At 41.1% G+C, this 23,969-nt stretch overlaps 1 protein-coding gene across 4 annotated transcripts in view; it reads left to right on the top strand.

Moving 5' to 3' along the window:
• Positions 1-4,274: 4,274 nt before the first annotated feature.
• The window catches only part of NAE1 (NEDD8 activating enzyme E1 subunit 1), a 26,890-nt gene continuing 7,195 nt past the window's right edge, over positions 4,275-23,969 (top strand). The window contains exons 1-15 of one of the 4 annotated variants that reach the window (XM_040633406.1): positions 4,275-4,427; positions 7,095-7,198; positions 7,287-7,347; positions 8,735-8,765; positions 9,915-9,986; positions 10,341-10,420; positions 11,450-11,559; positions 16,047-16,156; positions 17,046-17,108; positions 17,507-17,570; positions 18,054-18,145; positions 20,621-20,680; positions 20,769-20,902; positions 22,864-22,939; positions 23,249-23,288. In XM_040633406.1, the coding sequence (XP_040489340.1) occupies positions 4,375-4,427; positions 7,095-7,198; positions 7,287-7,347; positions 8,735-8,765; positions 9,915-9,986; positions 10,341-10,420; positions 11,450-11,559; positions 16,047-16,156; positions 17,046-17,108; positions 17,507-17,570; positions 18,054-18,145; positions 20,621-20,680; positions 20,769-20,902; positions 22,864-22,939; positions 23,249-23,288 (1,150 nt within the window). In that variant the 5' untranslated portion in view covers positions 4,275-4,374. The remainder of the gene's footprint in view (positions 4,428-7,094; positions 7,199-7,286; positions 7,348-8,734; positions 8,766-9,914; positions 9,987-10,340; positions 10,421-11,449; positions 11,560-16,046; positions 16,157-17,045; positions 17,109-17,506; positions 17,571-18,053; positions 18,146-20,620; positions 20,681-20,768; positions 20,903-22,863; positions 22,940-23,248; positions 23,289-23,969) is intronic. The other 3 variants (XM_040633407.1, XM_040633408.1, XM_040633409.1) reach the window with 3 other exon arrangements.

The following is a 23,969-nucleotide window of genomic DNA, read 5'->3' as shown; positions in this document are numbered from 1 at the left end:
CATACCTGGCTGTGGAACCTGGGGCAAGTTACTTTACCTCTCTGAACCTGTCTTCTCATGTATAAAATGGGAATAGAGAGTCTAGAAGACTAATAGGATGGTCAAGTAACACAATGTCTGTGGGACTCCTGGTGTCAAGGATGTACTCCTCAGACCCTAGAACCTGTGTTCTTTCCCCTTTTCCTTAGCTTTTTGGGCACATTTAGAACCCCAAACATTCCTTTTGCAATTATAATAGTGACACCTAGTCATTGTAGAAAACTTGGAAGAATCCGAAAAACACAGAGAAGAAAATTAAAACCACTGGTCATATTACTACCTAAGAACCAACACTGTTAACATTTTAACATGACCAACTGCCAGGCTTTTTAGATATGTATTATTAGTGCTGGAAAAAAACAATCAGAATCATATATATATAGCTTTGTGACCAGTTTTTTTTCACCTAATGCCCTATGGTAAGCATTTCCCTGCTCGATCAGCCTTGGAGAGCTTGACACTTAACTGCACAGTGCTCTAATGTATAGATTAGTACCAGTTTTCACTATTGTAAACAGCACTACAGTGAACATCCTTATTTATACATCTGTGCGTGTGTGTCTGATGATTTCCTTGGGACAAATTGCTAAATGTGGAATTACCAAATCTGATGAGATACATATTGCCAGTAAGGGATTTGAAAATGAGGAAGTATGGTGGAAGTAGTTTCCAAAATTTATTCTTTCATTCAATATGCATTTATTGAAGACTTACTGATGCCATATTCTGGGCCAGGCATGGGTGATACAACGGTGAACATTATAGAGCCATACCTGCCTCAGGTGAGAGGTAAGCAAGAAAGACAAGAAATTGGCCAAAGAGCACCAGGTTGAGAAGGGCTAAGATAGGCAAGGACAGGAAGGGAGAGATAGTGGTAGAGGCCAGTGAGAGTGTCCTGGGCTGTGACTCATTCTTTCTGGCTGGTTTCCAACACATTGTAAGCTCTCCCAGGGCAGAGCTAGCCCCAAACTGCCTGGGAGCCCAAAGATCCAGTCTCCCCCAGCCAAGACCGACCAGGATGGGTAAAATAATAGATCTGGCCAGATCTGTTGGGGTGTTTGTTGCTAATCCTTGTACCACCTTTTAATAGCTGTGAGGCTTTGGAATTGTACTCACCTCTCCAGGCCTGTGCTCTCTTGTCAATGAAATGGGGTGAGCAACAGTATCTATTGCATTGGGTGAACACAAAGTGAGGTGATGCATGGCAAGTGCCTGCCTGGAAGATAGTGCTCAGTAAATGGGGGTACTATTGTGGTTACGGGGCCGTTTTCCTACTTGTTTTATTCAGTGGGGAGTTGGGCTAGGTCAGTAATTTTTTTGTTTCTAGATTTTTTTTTATTTGACAGAGAGATTGAGCACGCAAGCTCACAAACAGGGGGAAGAGCAGAGGCAGAGAGAGACGCAGGCTCTCTGCTGAGCAAGGAGTCCGATGTGGGGCTCGATCTTAGGACCCTGGGATCATGACCTGAGCCAAAGGCAGATGTTTAACTGACTGAGCCACCCAGGCACCCCTAGGTCAGTGGTTATTAAACTTGAGTGTGCATCAGAATCACCTGGAGGGCTTGTTAAAACAATTCCCTCGGCCTCACCCCCAGAGCTTCTGATTCAGTCTGTCTGGGATGGGGCCTTAGAATTTGCATTCCTAACATGTTCCGAGGTGATGATGATGCTGCTGGTCCAGGACCACACTTTGAAAACCAATGGCTTCATTGAATGAGGCCATGGTTTCCTAGCTTGATACCTAGTCTTATTCTCTGCCCTCCATAATAGGAAAAAGTTCTCAGTGGGCCCTCAGTTCTCAGGTGGCAAGGTTTGTGTCTGACCAACTTCCACACATCCAGCACAGGCACCTACGCACGCTATTATGGGTTGAATTGGTTCCCTTCCCCCCAACACACACACAAAGTTGCTGAAGTCCTAACCTCTAGAACCTGTGAATGTGATAGTATTTGGAAATAGGGTTTTTGCAGATGAGATCAAGTTAAGATGAGGTCCTTAGCGTGAGTCCTGATCCCATGTGACTGGTGTCTTTATGAGAAGAGATCCAGACAGAGACGTGAGAGGAGAATACCATGTGATGATGGAAGCGGAGATTGAAGTGTTGCAGCTGTAAGCCGAATATTGGCAGCCAACCGCCAGAAACTAGAAAGGCTGAGGAGTCTTCCCTTCAGGCTGCAGAGGGAACATACTGCCCACACTTTGATTTCAGACTTTGAGCTTTAATGTGAGATAATACATTTCTGTAGTTTTTTTTTTTAATATAAGATTTTTTTTCTTACGGGGCGCCTGGGTGGCACAGCGGTTAAAGCGTCTGCCTTCAGCTCAGGGCGTGATCCCGGCATTATGGGATCGAGCCCCACATCAGGCTCCTCTGCTATCAGCCTGTTTCTTCCTCTCCCACTCCCCCTGCTTGTGTTCCCTCTCTCGCTGGCTGTCTCTATGTCTGTCAAATAAATAAATAAAAATCTTTAAAAAAATAAAAAAAATAAGATTTTTTTACTTACGAATTTTATTTTTAAGTAATCTCTGCACCCAACGTGGGGCTCGAACTCACAACCCCGAGATCAAGAGTTGCATGCTCTACCGACTGAGCCAGCCAGGTGCCCCTACATATCTATAGTTTTAAGGCACCTAGTTTGTGGTAATTTGTTACAGCAGTTCTAGGAAACTAATGCTGTGCGGTATCTTTTTACAGACACCACTAACACAAACCTTTGTCAAATTCATACATTTCTTCATAGGCATTATGATTTCCCCCACCAAATTTGGGATGTGTTTTCTTTCATGCAGTCCATGACTGCACAGAGCATGAGAAGCTAAGCAGTGAACTCTCACCTGTTGCCTTTTGACCTTCTCACATTCCCTGGGTGTATTTTATCATCCCTTATATTTCACCTGTCCCACTGGAGAAGGAAATATAACAGCATAAGCACATGATGTGCTGGGAGAGCCTCATGCCTTTGTTTCCCATCAATTGTATTCCATGGGTGCTGGGTAGGGACCAGGGAAGTTATAAGAGGGTGTGCCCCTCCCTGATCCTGGGGACAGCACCCAGGGGAATTGCATCCATCATCTCACTGCATCATTACCATCAAACTGTCCCTCCTCCAATCCGCATCCCAGGGTGCCTTGGGGGCAGGGATCTGTGCTCACTTTCATCTTATTTCAGGCAATTATTAACCTGAAGGTACCTGTAGGGTCTGGGAGAGAGAAGGGAGAGAATCCTCATTTCTCTCCCTGCTGCTCTTCTGGCTTCTAGTCTCTCCCACTTTCTCTTGGGGTAACTCTCTTCCTTGGCACCCACCCCCACAGGGGAACCATCCTCTTCCTGAAAAGTGGCTCTTTACAGAAAGTAGAGGGCTTTACATTCCTTCTTGCTTTTTATACTCAAGGGCCTCACAACCTAGCCCCTCTGACTCTGCTGTCTCTCAAGCCTCCTCTGACCATGTCCTACCCTTCACCTAACTCCCCAGCCCACCAAACTTCCTTTAGACCCTCCATCCTACCAGGCCTGCTTGCCTCCCAGGAATGACACCTGCTGTTCCTTCTGCTTAAAACATGCTTCCTCGCCAATAGGATGTGAAACATTCCTGGAGAGGGAAGAAGGGGAGAGGGTAGAGTTCCTCTGTGCACCTTTCTGGACCCCAGCTTCCCTCTATTTATAGGAGGGCCACATTGTCCTTACTTACTGTCCCTCTCCCCTCTGGAGACTGTGAACTTCTCAAGAACAGGGCCGTGGACTTATTTGTCTTTGTATCCGAGCTGGGAGCGCTAACTTTGTGGTTTGAAACAGGACCTCGCGTGGGCTTGTTGCATGAGACGATAGAAGAAATGAGTGAACAATAATGACCATAATAATGAAAGGTATTATCCACACAGGATTTTTTGTGAGTCTGGCTCTGTGTGTATTCAAAATCTCACTTCAGGCTAATAGGAGCGGGTGATGGAGACCCATTTATCCCCACTGCACAGATGAACAAACAGAGGATTTGAGAGGTTAAGGGCAGATTTCATAAATAGTAAGTGGTTTAAAACCAAATCTGCCGGATTCCAGAGCCTCAGTGCCCCACGATTACCGCACGTACAAAGTCACAGACTGGTAGACCAGTAGGGATGCAGTAGGAAAAGAACCGCCTCGGTCAGGGTTCTGGCTGTGGGCTGTGGTCGCGTACTCCCAGGCGGACTGGCGACGCGTGCGCAGTGAGGTGGTGGCGCCCCCTGCGGGCGGCGCGCGGGAGGCAGAGACGGTGAAGGGGCGCTCAGTGCGCCTGCGTGCTCGTGGAGGTGGTGGCGGTACTCGGCAGGGTCTAGGCTGTTCGCGCGGCGGGTGCGGCCATGGCGCAACCGGGGAAGCTGCTCAAGGAGCAGAAGTACGACCGGCAGCTGAGGTGAGCCAGGGCTCACCGAGTCGGGCTGGCCGGCCGGGGTGCTCCTTTGCGTCCCGGCCGGGCCTAAGCGAGCGGGCGACGCGGTCGGGCCTCTTCCAGGCCTCCCGCTGGGCTGGGCCGGGCAGTCTTGGGTTTGGGGAGCCGGTTCTCGGGGCTCCCCGGCATGGGACCCTAGGGTGCTCCTTGAGGGTCGGAACTCCCCTTCTCCGAGGGGTGCGCCCGCCCGCCACGCGGTGTGCAGTTCGAGGTTCGCGGTCCCAGAGTCGGCCGGGTCACCGGGGTGGCAGCTGGCCCCGCCTCGCTGCGCGTTCACTCCTCGTTTAGCGGAATTGGGGAATCGCGTGTACCTCATCCCGGCCTCCCAGAGCAGCGCCGAGTATTAGGGATTGTCCGGAGCCAGCGCTGTCCAATTGGAATATAATGCCAGTCTTGTGTGAGCCGCACATGTAATTACACGTTTTCTAGTAGCCACATTAAAAAGAAAAGGAAACAGGTGAAATTAATTTTAATACAGTTTCTTTAACCCAGTATATCCAAAATATTACCATTTTAACACTTAACATAAAAATTTATTAGGGATATTTTACCTCTTTTTTCATACCGTCTTCGAAATCTGGCATCTGACACTTAACAGGCACATCCCAGTTCTGACTAGCTAGCCTCATTTTTAGTCCTCAGTAGCCAGATGTGGTTAATGGCTACCTTAGTGGACACTGCAGGTCTAAGTCATCAGGCAGGTCCTTGGCTAATTCCTCTCCCTTGCCTTTTCTCCGTACACTCCCCATTCCTTATTTATTGAGCATCTTCTATGTGTTAAGGCAGTGAAAGTAACACAAATGCTTGGCCCGCATCCTTTTTGGAGGCCTCCCCCCTCCAAGCCGGGAGAGGTATGTCCCTATATGTCCTCTGGAACTCCCATATGCACCTACAGCCTGGTTCTGTATTGGGGCTTTAGGCTCTTAATTCTGGGAGCAGCATTAAAGGCAGACATCTCTTGGCTTTATAGATGGGGAAACAGAGTCTTGGCGAAACTTAGGTAACTTGTATATCTCCCGTATATTTGAGCCAGGATGTAAACATAGGCCCTTCTGGCTTTTTCAGAGCCTGTTCTCAGTCACATCACTGTGCTCCCAAGCTTCCAGGAAAGGAAGCAAGGTGACAGAGCCCTTGTAACCAACTTGTGTTCTTTTGTAAATTCGTAGCATTGCTTGTGTTTTGATATAACCATACAAGATGGAGCTGAGAAGACATTTTAGGTTACTAAGTAACTGTGACAAAAAAGAATTTTTCCTGAGTTCAATCCAGTTAAGGACTAAATTTTACTTTTCATAGTGAGAATTGGTTATCGGTTTTGGAGTGTCGGAGGGAGGCAGCTAGAAGCAAAGTTGTACAGCCCGGCAGCAGTCAACCAGTCCATGCTCTCCATAGTTAGGCCAGCATGGGAGCAAAGAAGATTGATTTCTTGTCTGGCCTCTTTCTTGAAACGCGTTACCTAAAGATGCACCAGTATTCTCTTAGTCTCACTATCTGAGTACCCAAGCATCCATCAGCCAAATCTGTCAGTGTCTGCTGCGTGCCCTACTTTTATAGAAAAAACAGATGTTTCCAGTCTGTCTGGTTCTTCTAGGCTATTCCTCCTTTCATTTGACAATTGCTCAGTGATCACTTACTCTGGGCAAGGCAGTGTGCCAGGCATTTGGGGCTCTAGTGATGCATGTAGGGAGTTATCTGGGCCCCCTGGAGTTTAGAGTGGAATGGAGAGATGGATGTTCCTCAAATAAAGAACCAAATGAAGTAGGTAGAGTTGTGATATGCTCTTGGAGGACATACTGGCTACACAATAACAGGGAATCTGCTTTAGATCAGGTGACTAGGAAAGCACATTAAAGCCTGTCAGTCCTCCAGACTGCGGCATTTTTCTAATGATTTTCATACTTGCCATACTGACAAGGAAAGATAATAGGCTTTCCGGGTGAAGGTAACCAGGCTGGGCCAGATGCCGTGATACATGTGTGATCATGCACCTTGCCCCATTAATGATATGCCAGTGCAAATCAGGTTAAAGCATATATTTCTAATCCTTATTATATCTTTGTGTTTGATAATGTATGCATTTATTAATCATGCTATTAAAATGAGCGTTGGGTGTTATATTTTAAAGCACTCCTGTAGAAGTCATTGTGAGGCTTTGCAGATGACAGTAATTCAGTTTTCTTAGTAAAGCTTTTCTCTTGGAGGTGTCACAGTGATAAAGTCTATGTTAAGATCTTAAATATACTGGCTCTATGTAATTTAAGGAGAAATGAAATAGAGGACCGAATAGGTTTTAAGTTTAAGGCAGTTCTTTAATGTTAATGAATATATCTAATATATCTGTTCTGTAAGTTATCTGGCTTGAAAAGAGTAATGGACAAGGAGCTGAAAGACCCAGGTTTTTAGTACTGATTTGACCCCCTTCTAATCATGCAAGGCATCAGCCTGAGTCTTAGGTTACTCAGCTATATCCCCATAACACCTGCTGCTTTTCCTGTCTCACATGTTTACTATGGTTATCACATCAGCCATTCTGTGCAAGAACACTTTGAAGATCAAAGATCACCGTCCAAACAAGAAAGTTGCATCTGTGTGAAAGTTTTAGAAATGTTGAATTTGTGTCTTGTTTTGTAGGTTGTGGGGTGATCATGGGCAAGAGGCTTTAGAATCTGCTCATGTTTGCCTAATAAATGCAACAGCGACAGGAACTGAAATTCTTAAAAACTTGGTACTACCAGGTAATGTAGTTTTGTGGTAGTAAATTTACTCCATACAGTTTTGAACTAGAAATTATGTGTTCTTGACTGACTCTGTTTTGTCTTTCAGGTATTGGCTCATTTACAATCATTGATGGAAATCAGGTCAGCGGAGAAGATGCTGGAAATAAGTATGTTCTATTCTTTTCAAACACATGCATGTTAGGGAAGGCAGTGCACCGCCATAGGAGAGTAAGGCCTAAATCCCAACTATACCTCTTCAGTCAAGGTGACTTGACTCTCAGGTGGAAATAATCCCTGTGTTTAGGATTATGGTGAGGATGAAGTAAGTTAATATAGGTAAAGTGCTAGCACAGTGTCTAGCAGATAGACCATTAATAAAAGGTACCCATCATTACTGTCTTCATTGTTATTAGAGCAAAGGAGTAGTCCTTATTCCTTGATTTGTGAGATCTAGACAATTCCTAAGTCCTTGCATTGATCCCTAGGGGTTAGTACATAATTTAAAATAACTGTAGTTTTGAAAAAAAAATTATATTTTTGGATTATAAGAATAATAAAAATTACCTTATATTTGTGTTTCTTCTGAGCTCAGTCCAGGTATATCTCTCTGTATACTCCACTGTCTCTATAAAAATGCTGTTTTAAAGATGGCCTATATATTATTTTTTAAAGATGATCTTAATACAGACCTCCAAAACATTGCCACATTTGGATTTCAGGCTCTTTTCAGGACTTGGGAGGCTGGAATCTCTCATTATATTTGTTAGTATATGACAACAACGAGTACGTATGAGAAAAGTCAGAATTTAGTTCGTATTGAGCTTTGATATCTTTTCTTTGGGTGGTATCGTATCTACAACAGCACCCTTTTATTGGTATCTATGAAGAAAAAGTCTTATTATCTTTACTTACTTGGTTGGTTGGAGCAGTGTGTGATAAGAATAAGGTTTCTTTTTCTTATGGAGCCACTGATTTTGTGCTACACAATGGTACCCAACCTCAGATCGGGGCCTTGAGACATGACAAGGGTATGTGTGGGAAGAAACCTGAATAAGTCTCTTTTAGTTAGCCTGCAAAAGCAAGCAGTTCAATATAGCACTTTCCAAGTGTGGTCTGTGGAACACTGGCTCTAGGGAATGTTAATAGCAGCTAAATGGGCAAATGGATTCCATGGTCAAATGAGTTTGGGAAACGGGCCAAATGAAGTTAAACATTTCTCCAATATAAGACCTTAATATCATGTGTTATATTTATGATGAATTTCCAAGAGGGAATTATAACATGTGGTGTTTCCCAAACTTTGTAAAGCCAGGGAACTTTTATTCTCTCAGAGCATCCTATGAAATTTGTATTCTGTGGCACACACTTTGGGAACATTGTTTTATTAGCCTGGTCTTTGATTACAAGTTTCATGCTGTTATCTTCCTCCAGGAAGACTGTTAAAATCTAGAATCAAAATGTATTGTTATACTATGAATGAAATATACCTGGTGTTACAAATAACCTTCCCTTTATAGTCAAAGAAGCCCTTAATTTTTTTAAATTCTGTTCTAGTTTTTTCCTTCAAAGAAGCAGCATCGGCAAGGTAAACCATCAGTTTATTATAGAATATAGTGGTGTTTGAGCATCTAATGATGCCACTATGTTTTGATTGCTTGAAAAGCTTTGGCTTTGAAAGAGCTTATTATTTCTCTGAGAAAAAAGTTAAATTAGCTTTTTTTTTTTTGATCTTGCAAATCTTTATATGCTTAGTAGTTTAAGAACTTAAAAGTACTGTCTGTGTTTTTATGCTGTATTCTGTATTAAAGCTAAACCTTGAGATTGACATAAGGTGTAAATGTTTAGAGGATGGAATATTCTGGTTAACAAGATTTTTTTTTTTTTTAAAGATTTTATTTATTTATTTCACAGAGATAGAGACAGTCAGCGAGAGAGGGAACACAAGCAGGGGGAGTGGGAGAGGAAGAAGCAGGCTCATAGCAGAGGAGCCTGATGTGGGGCTCGATCCCCTAACACCGGGATCACGCCCTGAGCCGAAGGCAGACGCTTAACCGCTGTGCCACCCAGGCGCCCCATGGTTAACAAGATTTTTAAGAGTTAGCCAGCATATCTTTTATTTTTGTATGTTCCGTTTTTAAATTCTTTTTTTTTTTTTTTAAAGATTTTATTTATTTATGTGACAGAGAGACAGCCAGCGAGAGAGGGAACACAGCAGGGGGAGTGGGAGAGGAAGAAGCAGGCTCACAGCGGAGGAGCTCGATGCGGGACTCGATCCCGGCACGCCAGGATCACGCCCTGAGCCGAAGGCAGACGCCTTAACGACTGCGCCACCCAGGCGCCCCCGTTTTTAAATTCTTACAAAGCCATAATAGTCAACTTAATACAATGTTCTGAATGGAAATGACTATTTCTTTGACCCCTCTCATACAGGATTATAATTGTGGGAGGTTATAATGAGTCTAAACTTGGTCCAGAATATCTCTGCCTGCTACACAAGGTTTTCTGGTCATTTGCCTACTCAGAAAAGTTGTGTACAAATAATGTAGTCATTTAAATAATATTTAAAGTAAGACTATAGTCGAGCGTCAGCTTAAATACTATGAAAAGCAGAATTGTCATATCTATGCATGAAATTTGGGTAGTTCTATAATATGTTTGCTTGATCTGTAAATTGAGGGGTTACATTTTAACCAAATTTTTTCTAATTCAAGTCAAATGCTTTTTTTTAAAAAAGAACCGAGCTCAAGCTGCCATGGAATTCTTACAAGAATTAAATAACGATGTATCTGGGAGTTTTGTGGAAGAGGTATATATGTATACACATTATTATTTCTGTGTGGAAATGTAATTTTTAAAAATAATTCAAAGCCCTAAGAATTTAGAATTTTGAGTTTATTTATTTTAGTAATCTCTACACCCAACGCGGGGGTCAAACTTGTGACCCCGAGATCAGGAGTTGCCTGTTATACTGACTCAGCCAGCCAGGCACCCCAGCATTTAGAATTTTGAATCTTTGTATATTTATGTTTAGTTGAGAGTTGAATTACTTTAACATTGGAGTCTAGCATGTTGCCTCATTTGTTCTAAAATAGCTTGACTGTGTCTGCCATGTTTAATTTGATTGTAAAATTGTTGAATTTTTTTCCTGTGTCCTATTTAGAGTCCAGAAAACCTTCTAGACAATGATCCTTCATTTTTCTGTAGGTTTACCATTGTGGTTGCTACTCAGCTTCCTGAAAGGTAAATTTTTATCTTAATTCATTTTTATTTTAAAGTCTCTTATTAGATTTGCATAGTTTTGTTTTCTCTGCAAAGACTATAGTTCTTAAAATTCTTTATTTAGAAAATTTTTTAAATTAATTTATTTTAAAGATTTTATTTGTTAATTTGAGAGAGAGAGAGAGAGTGTGTGTGTGTGTGCATGAGTCGGGGAAGGGGCGGAGGGAGAAGCAGACTCCCTGCTGAGCAGGGAGCCTCATGCAGGGCTCAATCCCAGGACTCCCAAGATCATGGCCTGAGCCATAGACTGCCGCTTAACTGACTGAGCCACCCAGGCACCCCTCTTTTTTTTTTTTTTTTTAAGATTTATTTATTTGAGAGAGAGAGCGGGTAAGGGGGGACAGAGGGAGAGGGAGAGAGAATCTCAAGAAGAGTCCCCGCTGAGCACAGAGTCTGGTGTGGGTCTCCATCTCATGACCCTGAGATCATGACCTGAGCTGAAAGCAAGAGTCAGATGCTTCACCAACTTAGCCACCCAGCGCCCCTGTAGTTCTTAAAGTTCTTAAACTCCACAGAAACCTTTAATGGGAAATGCTTTTAAGTCTCCAACATCAAAAAGATGGGGAAGAGAAAAATACTGAGATGTGAAACTTTTATTATATTTAGAGAAGTTAAATTAAACATTGGTTATTTTTTAGTGAAAAAAACTAGTTAGAATTATAGAATGTGCTTGGGGGTGTAGATAAGGGTTTTATAAATATTTTCCTCTTTGTTATGGAAATGTTTAAGGAGTGTCTTTCAATAACATTCTCCCTAATACAAAAGAGGAGGCTTTCATATCCCTCTAGTCCAAAAGATACACTTTCTGTGAGATTGCAACCTTGTGGAATTGCTTGTTTTTTAGTGTATGCATGACCTGCTTGTGTAAATGTAATAGATATTTCTTTGCATTTATTACTTAATAAGAAAGTTCCTTTATTTTAGGGTGTTTTCATGTTTGGCCTATATCCATTTGCTTATGTTCTTAATTTATTGTGCTTTCCTTTACAGTACATTACTACGTTTAGCGGATGTCCTCTGGAATTCACAAATACCTCTTTTGATCTGTAGGACATATGGACTAGTTGGTTACATGAGGATCATTATAAAAGAACATCCAGGTAAGTCAGTTGTACATATGGGGCTTGCCATTGGTTGCTTTAGCTACAGTTTTAGAAACCTGACAATTTAGAAAGTCAGTTTTATTTTACTTTTTATTTTTTTAAATTTATTTATTCGACAGAGAGAGACAGAGAGAGAGCACAAGCAGGGGGAACAGCAGAGGAGGAGGGAGAAGCAGGCTCCCCGCTGTGGGGCTCAATCACAGGACCCTGGGATCATGACCTGAGCCAAAGGCAGATGCTTAACCGAAGGAGCCACTGAGGCGTCCCATAGACAGTCAATTTTAAATTACAAAGTAAATTTTAACAGCACAACTCTGGTTACAGGTTCAGAGTGGCAATCAGAATCAACAGTCATTAATATTTACTTGACTTAGCATTATAGAAGGATATGAAGCAGGAGATACGACAGGTATAGCTTGTTCATCTTATCAGGAGACCCAGCAGTAAAGCAAGTTCCTAGCTTTTTTTGCCTCCTAACCCACATAGGGCGTGTAGGGCTGCTACGGGTGAGAGCCAAGGTATGTGGGTCACAGTGACACATAGATGTGATACCACCTTTTCTCTACCAATCTTTCATTCTATTCTCATAGAGGCATTAGGCTTCCCCAGTTCAGGTACAGTTCTACACAATAAGCAAGGCATTTACCTAACTACTGCTCCGAGGAAACTATTATAGGAGACTGAAGTCACGCATAGGCAAGCTTGTATTAGCTCAAGGATGATATTAGACCTTTACTTACAAATTAAAAAAAAAAAAGATTTTATTTATTTATTTGAGAGACAGAGCACAAGCAGGAGGGGCAGAGGGAGAGAGAGAATCTCAAGCAGACTCCACACTGAGTGGAAACACAATGTGAAAGTCAGTCTCATGACCCCGAGATCACGACCTGAGCCAAAACGAAGAGTTGGACGCTTAACTGGCTGTGCTACCCAGGCATGCCCCTACTTACAAATTTTTAATCTTAAATCATCATTCAATTTTCATTCAGTAGTCCTATATGGCTCTGAGCCAGGTACTCTGCTAATGTAGTGATAGCCATTGGTGTTGGTAGTATCACTGGGGAGTGGTATCTGCTTGGGCAGTTAGAGGGTGGCTTGTGGGGATAAACTCTTGGCAGGTGGTGGTAGGCCCTTTAAGAGTTGTAAGTGGGAGAGCAACAGGGTGAAGATTTTATTTCCAATGCGTACCCTGAAGTAGGGTGGAGAATGAATGGATTTGAAGGGGCAAAGATTGGAGGCAGGAGTTGCTGTTAGGAAATGTCCAGTGGCGTAGCTAAGTGAGAGACAGAGACTAAGCCCCTGACCTAAGGCAGATATTACAAGGATAGAGAAGAGGGGGTAAATAATGGGGGTTAATGTTGCTGGCTGTGTGCCTGCCTTAATGTGGATTATTCCATATAATCTTTCCAAAATCCTTATAAGGTAGATACTATTATCTACTTTTTGCAGATGAGGATGCTGAGGCACAGTGAGATTAAGTTATTTGCCTAAAGTCACACAGCTAGCAAGTGACAGAACTAGGCCTAGCTCTAAGCACTCACGTCCCCCCACCCCCCCCCCCAATATGGAAAACTGTGATATTAGGACATGTGGAATCACTGATGTGAGGCCAAGGAAGAAAGAAATCGAGGAGAGGGGCACCCAGCTGGCTCAGTCGGAAGAGCATGCAACTCTTGATCTTGGGGTTGTAAGTTCGAGCCCCACTTTGGGTGCAGAGATGACTTAAAAATAAAATCTTAAAACAAAGAAAGACATCAGAGATAACATCAGATTTCTAGGGAAGAGGTCTAGGTAGATGGTGATGATGTCTACTGAAGACCACAGGAGGGGGAAGGTAGATTGTTAAGTATTATCTAAACAAATACTTTATCAATTTTGGTCTTTTAAAATTATAATAGCAAGAAAATTCAGCTTTAAAGGAATTTTGAGTTTACTTTTATTAAAACTGTAGTCCACTCATGATTCGTGAATTTAGTAAAATGTGATATATGTGTATGTAAATTTATCTCAATAATGAACAGAAAAGGGGTGCCTGGTGGGCTCAGTTGGTGGAGCATGTGACTCTTGATCTTGAGGTTGTGAGTTCGAGCCCTACATAGGGTGTGAAGCTTACTTAAAAAAATTTAAAAAATAAAATCAGTTCCTTGTGTTAAAAAAAAAAAGGGAACAGAAAAAAACCTGTAGGTCTTATGCCTATTTAGAAATGATAGATTTTTTTTCATGATCTGTGATTTTTGTTTTTAATTATCTTAAGCCTTATCACATAATTTACAAACTTGTGCTGATGATATATCTCCTCAATGTTAACCCTTCTAACGAGTTGGCAAAAGCACCATTACCAATCGTACGTATATGGTAATTCCACAGTTGTGTCTTTGAATAGCTGTTTAGAAAACAGTCCTGAATTATATAACCTAGTCTGACTTAGTAAAGAAGCCACAAGCCAAGGGGCGCCTGGGTGGCACAGCGGTTAAGCGTCTGCCTTCGGCTCAGGGCGTGGTCCTGGTGTTCCGGGATCGAGTCCCGCATCAGGCTCCGCTATGAGCCTGCTTCTTCCTCTCCCGCTCCCCCTGCTTGTGTTCTCTCTCTCGCTGGCTGTCTCTACCTCTGTCAAATAAATAAATAAAATCTTAAAAAAAAAAAAAAAAAAAGCCACAAGCCAAGTCTGCTGCTCTGTCTCGTCACACTGAATTTTAAAAGCATCTGACCTTACGAATCATCTATAAAATGTGGGAAATGTTAAATATTCATTATTTAATATTATATATGAACCACACTAAAATGTCCTTCATTGAACAAAAGGCAACATCTTAGATGCAGGGAATGTTCATTAAATTGGCATAGTTAAGGGATGCCTGGGTGGCACAGTCGTTGGGTGCCTGGGTGGCACAGTTGTTAAGCGTCTGCCTTCGGCTCAGGGCGTGATCCCAGCGTTCTGGGATCGAGCCCCACATCAGGCTCCTCCGCTATGAGCCTGCTTCTTCCTCTCCCACTCCCCCTGCTTATGTTCCCTCTCTTGCTGGCTGTCTCTGTCTGTCAAATAAATAAATAAAATCTTTAAAAAAAAAAATTGGCATAGTTAAGACCAAAAAGATAAAATGGACACTGCCAGCTTGTCCTCAGCCCTTGCCTTTAACAGGCTAGGGAACACAACTTGAAGCACAGCTAAGTCTTGCTGTTCTGAGACAGTGAAGGGATTTCCTCAGTATTTACATATATTAATATAATCTGTTATATAAATCTAAATATAAAACCAATCTCCTATAAGTTTAGAGATGGCATTTACCAATTCTGTGAGAAGCTGCACATTAGTAATCAATTCCAATCATATTTTTAGAAGGGGAAAAGAGTGATAGCACTTGCTGAACCAGAATTACTATCAAAGTTCAAAAAGCTGATCCTATTCATTTAACCACAAGCCAGTCTTATTTAAATCAGGACTGTCCAAAAGAAATATTCTGTCAGCCATTCATGATCTGAATTCTGGTGTATGAGATCAATTTAAATATGGTACACATAAAAAAAAGTCATGAGACATTTTTGTTTTGTAATGAATAAGGCAGTGGCCAACTATTATTCCTTAGTAGCTTTTTGAGATAAGCTATCAAGTCTGTTCTTCCCCTGCCTTCTTAATGCCAGCGAAGATCATTTTTGTTCTATGGATACACTTCTTGAGATTCTCCAAGTACTCTATCTTGAGATTCACCAAGTACCCAGGTGATGCCTTTGTTCTTGTTGGCACCCGTGTAAGAAAATCTAGGGGCCTGACCTGTCTTTCACCCAAATAAACCATGGAGATTTGGCCCAGTCTTGTGCTTGTCTCCCTTTTCCACAGTATGGCACTGGGCACACTTCCTTTTTTTTTTTTTTTTTTAAGATTTTATTTGTTTATTTGACAGTGAGAGAGACAGCTAGCGAGAGAGGGAACACAAGCAGGGGGAGTGGGAGAGGAAGAAGCAGGCTCCCAGCAGAGCAGGGAGCCCGATGTGGGGCTTGATCCCAGGACTCTGGGATCAGGCCCTGAACCGAAGGCAGATGCTTAACGACAGAGCCACCCAGGCACCCCGCTGGGCACACTTCTAACAAAAATCTTCTTGCCCTTCTCCACATCACCCATTTTTTTTTTTTAATATTTTATTTATTTATTTGACAGAGATAGAGACAGCCAGCGAGAGAAGGAACACAAGCAGGGGGAGTGGGAGAGGAAGAAGCAGGCTCATAGCGGAGGAGCCTGATGTGGGGCTCGATCCCATAACACCGGGATCACGCCCTGAGCCGAAGGCAGATGCTTAAGGACTGCGCCACCCAGGCGCCCCCACATCACCCATTTTTAAACCTCTCTTTTGTCACGCGCAAAATGAAGCTGCTTACTCGGAAGCCGGATGTCCCGCTCTCTCAGAAATTAGAGATTTTTTACGTCCCTATAATGTAGCATATTCCAAAAATATCACTAAAGAAGTGTATCTTTTGGGATTGTTTCACAGTAATAGAATCTCATCCAGATAATACATTAGAGGATCTACGACTGGATAAACCATTTCCTGAACTGAGAGAACATTTTCAGTCTTATGATTTGGATCATATGGAAAAAAAGGTTGGTAGTATATATCACCTTCCATTTAGATTAGATTAGATTAGATTAGATTAAATAGATTAGATTAGATAGATTAAAAGATTTTTTTTAACCTAAGGTTTTTGAATTACACCACAGTGAGAAAATACTATACACATCCATATTCTTGTCACCCAGATTACATAGTAACAACATTGTACTTAATTTGTTTGAAATAAATTTATTTTCTACCAAAATTCAAAAAGCTTTTTTATTGAAGAGAAGTTCATTAACTGAACATACTGTGTAATCAACACCCAGGTCAAGAAATTGGACATTAACATGTTCCAGCAGCCCTCTTAATGACCTTTTTGTAAACAATTAGATATACCTTTTAAAATGGTGTGAATTTGGGATGGGTGTTGAAATTAATTCCTCTTGAAAGTTATTTTTAGTGTTTGAAGAGTTACCAAGGGCACTCCATATTTCATTATAGAAATAATGATGCTTATAATAGACTATATAATTTAAGGAGTATGTGTTTTTTTCCTGCCCATGTATTAATTAAAATACAGGGATTTAACCAGAAAACAGAGTTTTCTCAGTCTAGGATTGGTATCTAAAATCAAGAGATTTGAGCTTTCTCTTTGGGTGGCAGTCTCTGAAGTTCTTTTCTTGGTGGTAAAATGGGGACAGTCATAGTACAAGCCTGCCATATTAGGATTAAATTGGATACTGCTTCTAAAAAAAGTTTATAAAGCAATTTCATTAACCCAGTTCCTTTCCCTCCATTCACTATACTACATATACTGGGAGATGATTATAATTACTGTTGGATTTGTTAAAAATGAGATGATGTGATGAAGAATAAATGTGAACTAATTAATGTTAACTAATATTGACATTTTCTTTGATTTTCTTTCGTTTTTAGGACCATAGCCACACTCCATGGATTGTGATCGTAGCCAAATATTTAGCACAGTGGTATAGTGAAGTATGTCCTTTTTAAAAACACAAATTCCATGTGTGACTATATTTTCAATTTTTTATAAAGGATTTCATTGGAGTAAAGTGGGAGATTAATTCTTTTCTTGATGTGGTTATAGGGGAGGTGGGTGCTTTTCTGTTTAAATTTGGCAGTTCCTCTTTTGATACTGATATTTTTATTAACAAAATGAAATATCAATGAATGTCATTCTGAAACTGGTAGTGGGTAATGAATGTAGAGAAATGGCCCACAGTTTTTGTTTTCTTTCAAGTCAGCCTCTGATTTCACTGAGGTATTTGCTGATGGAATCTCACGTGGATGGGAGAATGGGGGAAGCTTTGGACTCTCAATTTCCGTGTTTTGATTTTTTATAACTAGAATTTAAAAATTTTTAACCAATTTAGACAAATGGACGAATACCTAAAACGTATAAAGAAAAAGAAGACTTCAGAGATTTGATTAGACAAGGTAATATGGGATATAATTGGATGTTGTATAAAGTTTGAAAAGCAAATTGCTTGAAGCTGTTTATTGGATTTCCGTCAGCAGCTTTATCAGACGATGCCATCAAGAGCTTGTATTTTATTTTTTCTCAGGGGAGGTTTAGGAGCCACTCATCGTATAGTTTTTTAAAATGACTAAGGATAGTTTCTTCATCAGTAAATGAGGAACTGGGGGCTGCTGACACCTACCTCATGGGTTGTTGTTAGGATTCATTCATACATTAAAATGTGACGTACATTTAATAGTATCTGATACAGAGTAAAAGCTCAACAAAGGGTAGTTACTAATATTAATTAAAAAATGATTAATAATAAGCCTGTTTCTTCTTAAGTTTCAATATCCAGTCCTCCCTTTAAGATCTGACAAGGTTATTTCCATAATATTAGGGAGAGCAAAGGGGTGAGACGAAAAGGGCTATGTTTTGCTAACCGATTTCTATTTTACCAGGAATTCTAAAGAATGAAAACGGGGCTCTGGAAGATGAAGAGAATTTTGAAGAAGCTATTAAAAATGTGAACACAGCACTAAATACAACTCAGGTATTAAAAGTGTTGCTGAGGAATTAATACAAGAAAGATGTTTTCTGAAGTCCTCATGTGAAATAGTTGATTTTAGATTTTTTCTTTTTTTAAAAAAAGATTGATTTATTTGAGAGAGAGAGAACATGTGTGCATGTGCACACGAGTTGTGGGGGTGGGTGCAGAGGGAGTGGGAAAGGGAGAGAATCCCAAGCAGACTCCCAGCTGTGCAGAGCCTGATTCCGGACTCCAACCCACGACCTTGAGATCACGACCTAAGCCGAAATCACAAGTCAGGTGCTTAACTGACTGAGCCACCAGGTGCCCTGATTTTAGATTTAAGTTAGTATTTCCTAAATTGTGAAGTTGTTAGAAATTAATATCTATGGTATGGATTGAATCTTGTTTTAATAAGATTCTGTATCATCCTTGTTAAAATGGGGTATCAGTGCTTCAGCATATAATAGCGATACAGTGATTTATGTATATTATCGAAGTACATGATTTGTGAATAGTAACAGTTTGGGTATAGGAATTACATAATGAGAGTGATATTTTGCTGGTCCAAAATAGTGTTGCCTGAAAGTTAAATCATACCCTGAGTTTGCTTTTGACAATAGTTGTTTGGGTATAATGGAAGATGTTCTTAATGACATTGTAAAACATTGTTTAGAGGATAACTCCTTTTAGATGCTCTTTGTTTTGTTGTTGAAGTCTTGCCAGTGAGGTTTTTGGGAAATTCAAAATAACACAACTGGTATTTTAAGTTAAGAATTTTCTTATAGGGGTGCCTGGGTGGCTCAGTCGATTAAATGTGTGCCTTTGGGGGCACCTGGGTGGCTCAGTGGGGTGCCTGGGTGGCTCAGTTGTTAAGCGTCTGCCTTCAGCTCAGGGCGTGATCCCGGCATCCTGGGATCGAGCCCCGCATCGGGCTCCTCTGCTGGGAGCCTGCCTCTTCCTCTCCCACTCCCCCTGCTTGTGTTCCCTCTCTCGCTGGCTGTCTCTCTGTCAAATAAATAAATAAAAATCTAAAAAAAAAAAAAAAAATGTGTGCCTTCGGCTCAGGTCATGATCCCAGGGTCCTAGATTCAAGCCCCGTGTTGGGCTCCTTGCTCAGCAGGGAGCCTGATTCTCCCTCTCCCTCTGCCTGCCGTTCCCCCTGCTTGTGCTCTCTTTCTCTGTCAAATAAATAAAATCTTAAAAAAAAAAAAAGAATTTTCTTATAATTTAAAATGGCAAAAAATGCTGCCTTTCACATTAGGAAAACACTTAAGCTGTCATTACAGATTTTTTGGAGACAATGAGGTAGTACTGCTGAGTAATTAAAAGTGTGTGCTTTATCAATCAGTTTTCTGGGGTGATGATAATTTTCTATGTCTTAATTGAGGTGATGGTTAAAAGGACATGCATAGTAATCAAAATGCAACGAACTGTACATATAAGATTCATCTCACTGAATGTAAAATTTACCCCAATTAAAAAAACCCAAGGTTCTCATAGTTAGGTTCTGTATAGTGAACTAAACAAACAGATAAATGCACTAGGTGCTATGAACAAAATTCGAGCATAACAGAGGGGAGAGCAAGATGAGGGTGAGGAATTCTAGGATCAAGAGGGGGCCACTGAAGTGTTCTGAGCAGGGAGTGGAGTGACCTGATTTATGTTTCTAAAAAATCCATCTCGTTCTTGTAAGGAGAATAGACTGTAGGGGACTGGGAGTAGAAACAGAGAGACTAGTTGGAAGGTTACCAGTAAGAAATGTCTTTTTTCCACACAGCTGTAGAATCAAAGCCAACAATTTCTATAGTTGTTATTAATGTATGATGATTTTGCCAGCATTAAAAGTACTTAATTTAACTGTCTAGTTTTTGTTAGAGTTGTTGTCTCCTCCAGTAGTTACTAATTTAGGGTGTAAGGGTTCCAAATTTTTGACAAGCAGGAAACACATGAAGGACTACAAATCTAGCTTGCTAGTAATGTCTGAAATCTTTGTTATATCTTCATATATATCAAAAGATTTATATTGGCTACTTTTTTAATCCATGTGTAATGAAAGAAAACAGGTCAGTCTTTAATGCTGACACCAGTGAGCAGGAGGGGACTTTCTTTTGTTCTCTCTTTCCTCATCAAATCTCTGTCTGGTACCGATTCTCAATAAAAGTCTAAGCACAGGGGTGCCTGTGTGGGTCATTCGATTAAGCATCTACCATCGGCTCAGGTCACGATCCCAGAGTCCAGCCTAGTGAGAGGAGTCAAACAAGGAGTCTGCTTCTCCCTCTCTATCTACCCCTCCTTTCTACTTGTTTGTGCTTGCGTGCTTTCTCTCTCTCTCTCTCTTTCTCTCAAATAAATATATAAAATCTTTACAAAGAAAAGTCTAGACACATCAGAAATTTGTATTTGATTACAATGTAGGAGTTCAAAGAACTTGTTTGGGGAAAGAGTGGAAATACAAATGGGCACATTCTTAGTATATGTTTTGTGTTCCTTTGTTAGATTCCAAGCAGTATTGAAGATATATTTAATGATGATCACTGCATAAATATCACCAAACAGGTAACAACCAAAAGTGAATAGTACCATCTTAACCTTTGGGTCAAATTCAGATGCCATTTAATACTAATTTTTTTTCTTATTCTTTTAGACTCCGTCATTTTGGATTTTAGCTCGTGCCTTAAAAGAATTTGTGGCCAAAGAGGGTCAGGGAAATTTACCTGTTCGAGGCACAATTCCTGATATGATCGCAGATTCAAGCAAATACATAAAACTGCAAAATGTGTAAGTCACTGTTTTCAAACTATATTACTGAAAAATTAATCTGTTTATGGTACAGATGAACAGATTTTACCACTCTATCAGACATCAAATGCAAGTCTGTTACAGTTTCTTTAAAAATAAGCTAAAAAAACTTAGAGGGTAGATTTTTAAAAATAGACTTTATTTTTCAGAATAGTTTTAGGTTTATAGCAAAACTAAGCAGAAAGTACAGAGAGTTCCCATATGCTGACTAGGGGGCAGATTTTTTTCTTTCATATTTTGTGATAAAAACCTAATATTTGAGCATTTAACTCTGTGCCATGAACTGCTCTATGTATTAACTAATTTAATGTTTATAACAACCCCATGAGAGAGATACTATTATTGTCTCAGTTTTATAGGTGAGAAAACTGAAAAATAGAAAAGGTAATTTATTCAGAGTCAGATAGCAGGGTAATGGCAGAATCAGGATTTGAACCCATGAAACCCAGCTCTGTACTGTTTTTTTTAAAGATTTATTATTTTTAGGGAGAGAGAGAGAGTGTGAGCACCGAGAGTAGGGGCAGAGGGTTAGGGAGGAGAGAGAGAACCTGAAACAGACTCCCGACTGAGTGCAGAGGCCGAGGTAGGGCTTAACGCAGGGCTCAGTCCCATGACCCTGAGATCATGACCTGAGCCAAAACCAAGAAGAGGCAGATACTCTTAACTATGGCCCTATAGGAACTTTCATCTGTAACTTAAAACTTCAACTTCTTTAGTTTGATGAATTTTTTTAATCATAGTGTTTCATAATTGAAAGAGTTTTTGACTGTAGATGGACACCAGCTCTCTAGGTGTCACTAGCCTGACCCAGATTGACTGTCATAAGTATGGGTCTCAATGGATATTACCCTTATGTAGTCTAGGCATGTTGCTGATGAATCCAGGGCCGCTGGTTTGGGTTCCTTAAGGACCAGATGATGTCACACAGAAGATTTCTGTTCTCTAGACATTGCACTCTTCACCTCTGCGACTGTCTAACACATTTCTGTTGTCCTAGCCTAAAATTTCAGGTATTTAAAACTTGGGCAAAGTCAGTTGAGGCTAGACAGAAATATGACCTCACATTGGAGGTAGTCAGCTTAACACTGACCATCTTCAGAGAATGAAAGTATAAATAGACTTAAAGGTTTTACATAAATTTGTAGATAGACAGTTTTTTTTCTTTTTAAAATTTTATTTATTTGACAGCACAAGTAGCAGAGCAGTAGGCAGAGGGAGAGGGCGAAGCAGGCTCCCCGCTGAGCAGGGAGCCTGACATGGGGCTCCATCCGAGGACCCTGGGATCATGACCTGAGCTGAGGGGGGCGTTTAATCGACTGAGCCACCCAGGCACCCCTGTAGATAGACAGTTTTGAAGTATTTAACTTTCCTTGGATTTAACTTCAAGGAGATAAATCACGTTCTTCAGTAACATATGTAATCAGGTCCTCCCAGAACCATGGATCGTGGATCCCTCTAGGAGGGTAATTTATAAGCTGCTGTTAATTATAGAGGGAGCTCAGGCATTAGTAGATTCCAGGAGTCCAATCACCAACACTGGGGAGATTCCCAGCCAGTTTCAGCTGGTGCTGGTGGCATTTCCATGACAATTTCACATTTTATATGTTACCACACCAGTATTTTTTCATGAAAAGGAAAGAAATTTGCTTCATGGTGATATTTAAATTTCGCTAACTTTAAAAATTGTTAAAACAGCTGTTTGTTGGGGCGCCTGGGTGGCACAGCGGTTAAGCGTCTGCCTTCGGCTCAGGGCGTGATCCCGGCGTTATGGGATCGAGCCCCACATCAGGCTCTTCCGCTATGAGCCTGCTTCTTCCTCTCCCACTCCGCCTGCTTGTGTTCCCTCTCTCGCTGGCTGTCTCTATCTCTGTAGAATAAATAAATAAAATCTTAAAAAAAAAAACAAAAAAAAAAAACAGCTGTTTGTTATTCTTTTCCAGTTACCGTGAAAAAGCAAAGAAAGATGCTGCTGCTGTGGGTAATCATGTTGCCAAATTGTTGCAGTCTATCGGCCAGGTAAGCTGCTGAGCTGAGCGCACTGTGCCTTTCCTGGACAGCATGGCTCCATTTGGCTTGATTGGATAACTCCAGGAGCCAGAAAGGTTTAAAGATAGAGGGTATTGCACTGGTTCTAGGCTTCTTTAGAGGGATCTCTCACTTACCTGCCTAATGAGAATGGCCTTCACTAAGGAAACAGGGTGTTTTTACAGAGCTCTTCCAGCACTTGGGGAAAGCCTCTCCATCGCCCAGTGATTGGCTTTGTGCTGTACCGTGTGTTCATTCCTCTTTTAAACTGGAGCAAAACCTGCATTTCTCTCTTTACAGGCACCAGAGTCCATTTCAGAGAAAGAATTAAAATTACTCTGTAAGTGCCCTTGAATTAATTTCCTTATTTTGCTTGATTAAAAACGTTTCTAGGAATTTTAAATTGTTGAAATTTAAAATTTTCCATGGTCTCAATGGTATAGATAAGAATTACTGAGTAAGAGTTGGTGTTTTTTTCCCCATAATAAAAGGAGAGGGTGTTTTAAGACTGGGTCAGAGATAGAGCCTATCTGTGGCAGTGCTGAAAAGACATGAAGGTCAATTGAAGATTGTCATTAATACAGAATTATTTTCAGCTTATTACTTTAAAATAATTTGGGAAAGTTTTATCTGAAGACTTTGGATGTGAAGTCTTGAGTCACATGTATATTGACAGTATTGGTTTAAATACTCACTTTGATCTGTGTTAAATGACTGATGGAATTAAGAATTTTGCCATCCAGTCTCAGAGTGGGTCAGCTCCTGGGATCTTGATAACGCCTCAGGAGGCCCAAAGCATTTTCTTTTGTTTAAGAATTAGTTTAAGATGGGCACCCGAGTGGCTCAGTTGGTTAAGCGTCTCCCTTTGGCCCAGGTCGTGATCCCAGGGTCCTAGGATGGGGCCCCGCGTCCATCTGTCGGGCTCCCTGCTCAGCAGGAAGTCTGCTTCTCCCTCTCCCTCTGTGCTTTATTCCTCTCCCTCTGTGCTCTCTCTCTAAAATAAATAAAATTAAAAAAAAAA

This window comes from Ursus maritimus, unplaced genomic scaffold, assembly GCF_017311325.1.
Source record: "Ursus maritimus isolate PB19 unplaced genomic scaffold, ASM1731132v1 scaffold_19, whole genome shotgun sequence".
NCBI classification, from domain to species: Eukaryota; Metazoa; Chordata; class Mammalia; order Carnivora; family Ursidae; genus Ursus; species Ursus maritimus.
The sequence above is the reverse complement of the archived record's forward strand: the minus strand, read 5'-3'. Positions and strand labels throughout refer to the sequence as shown.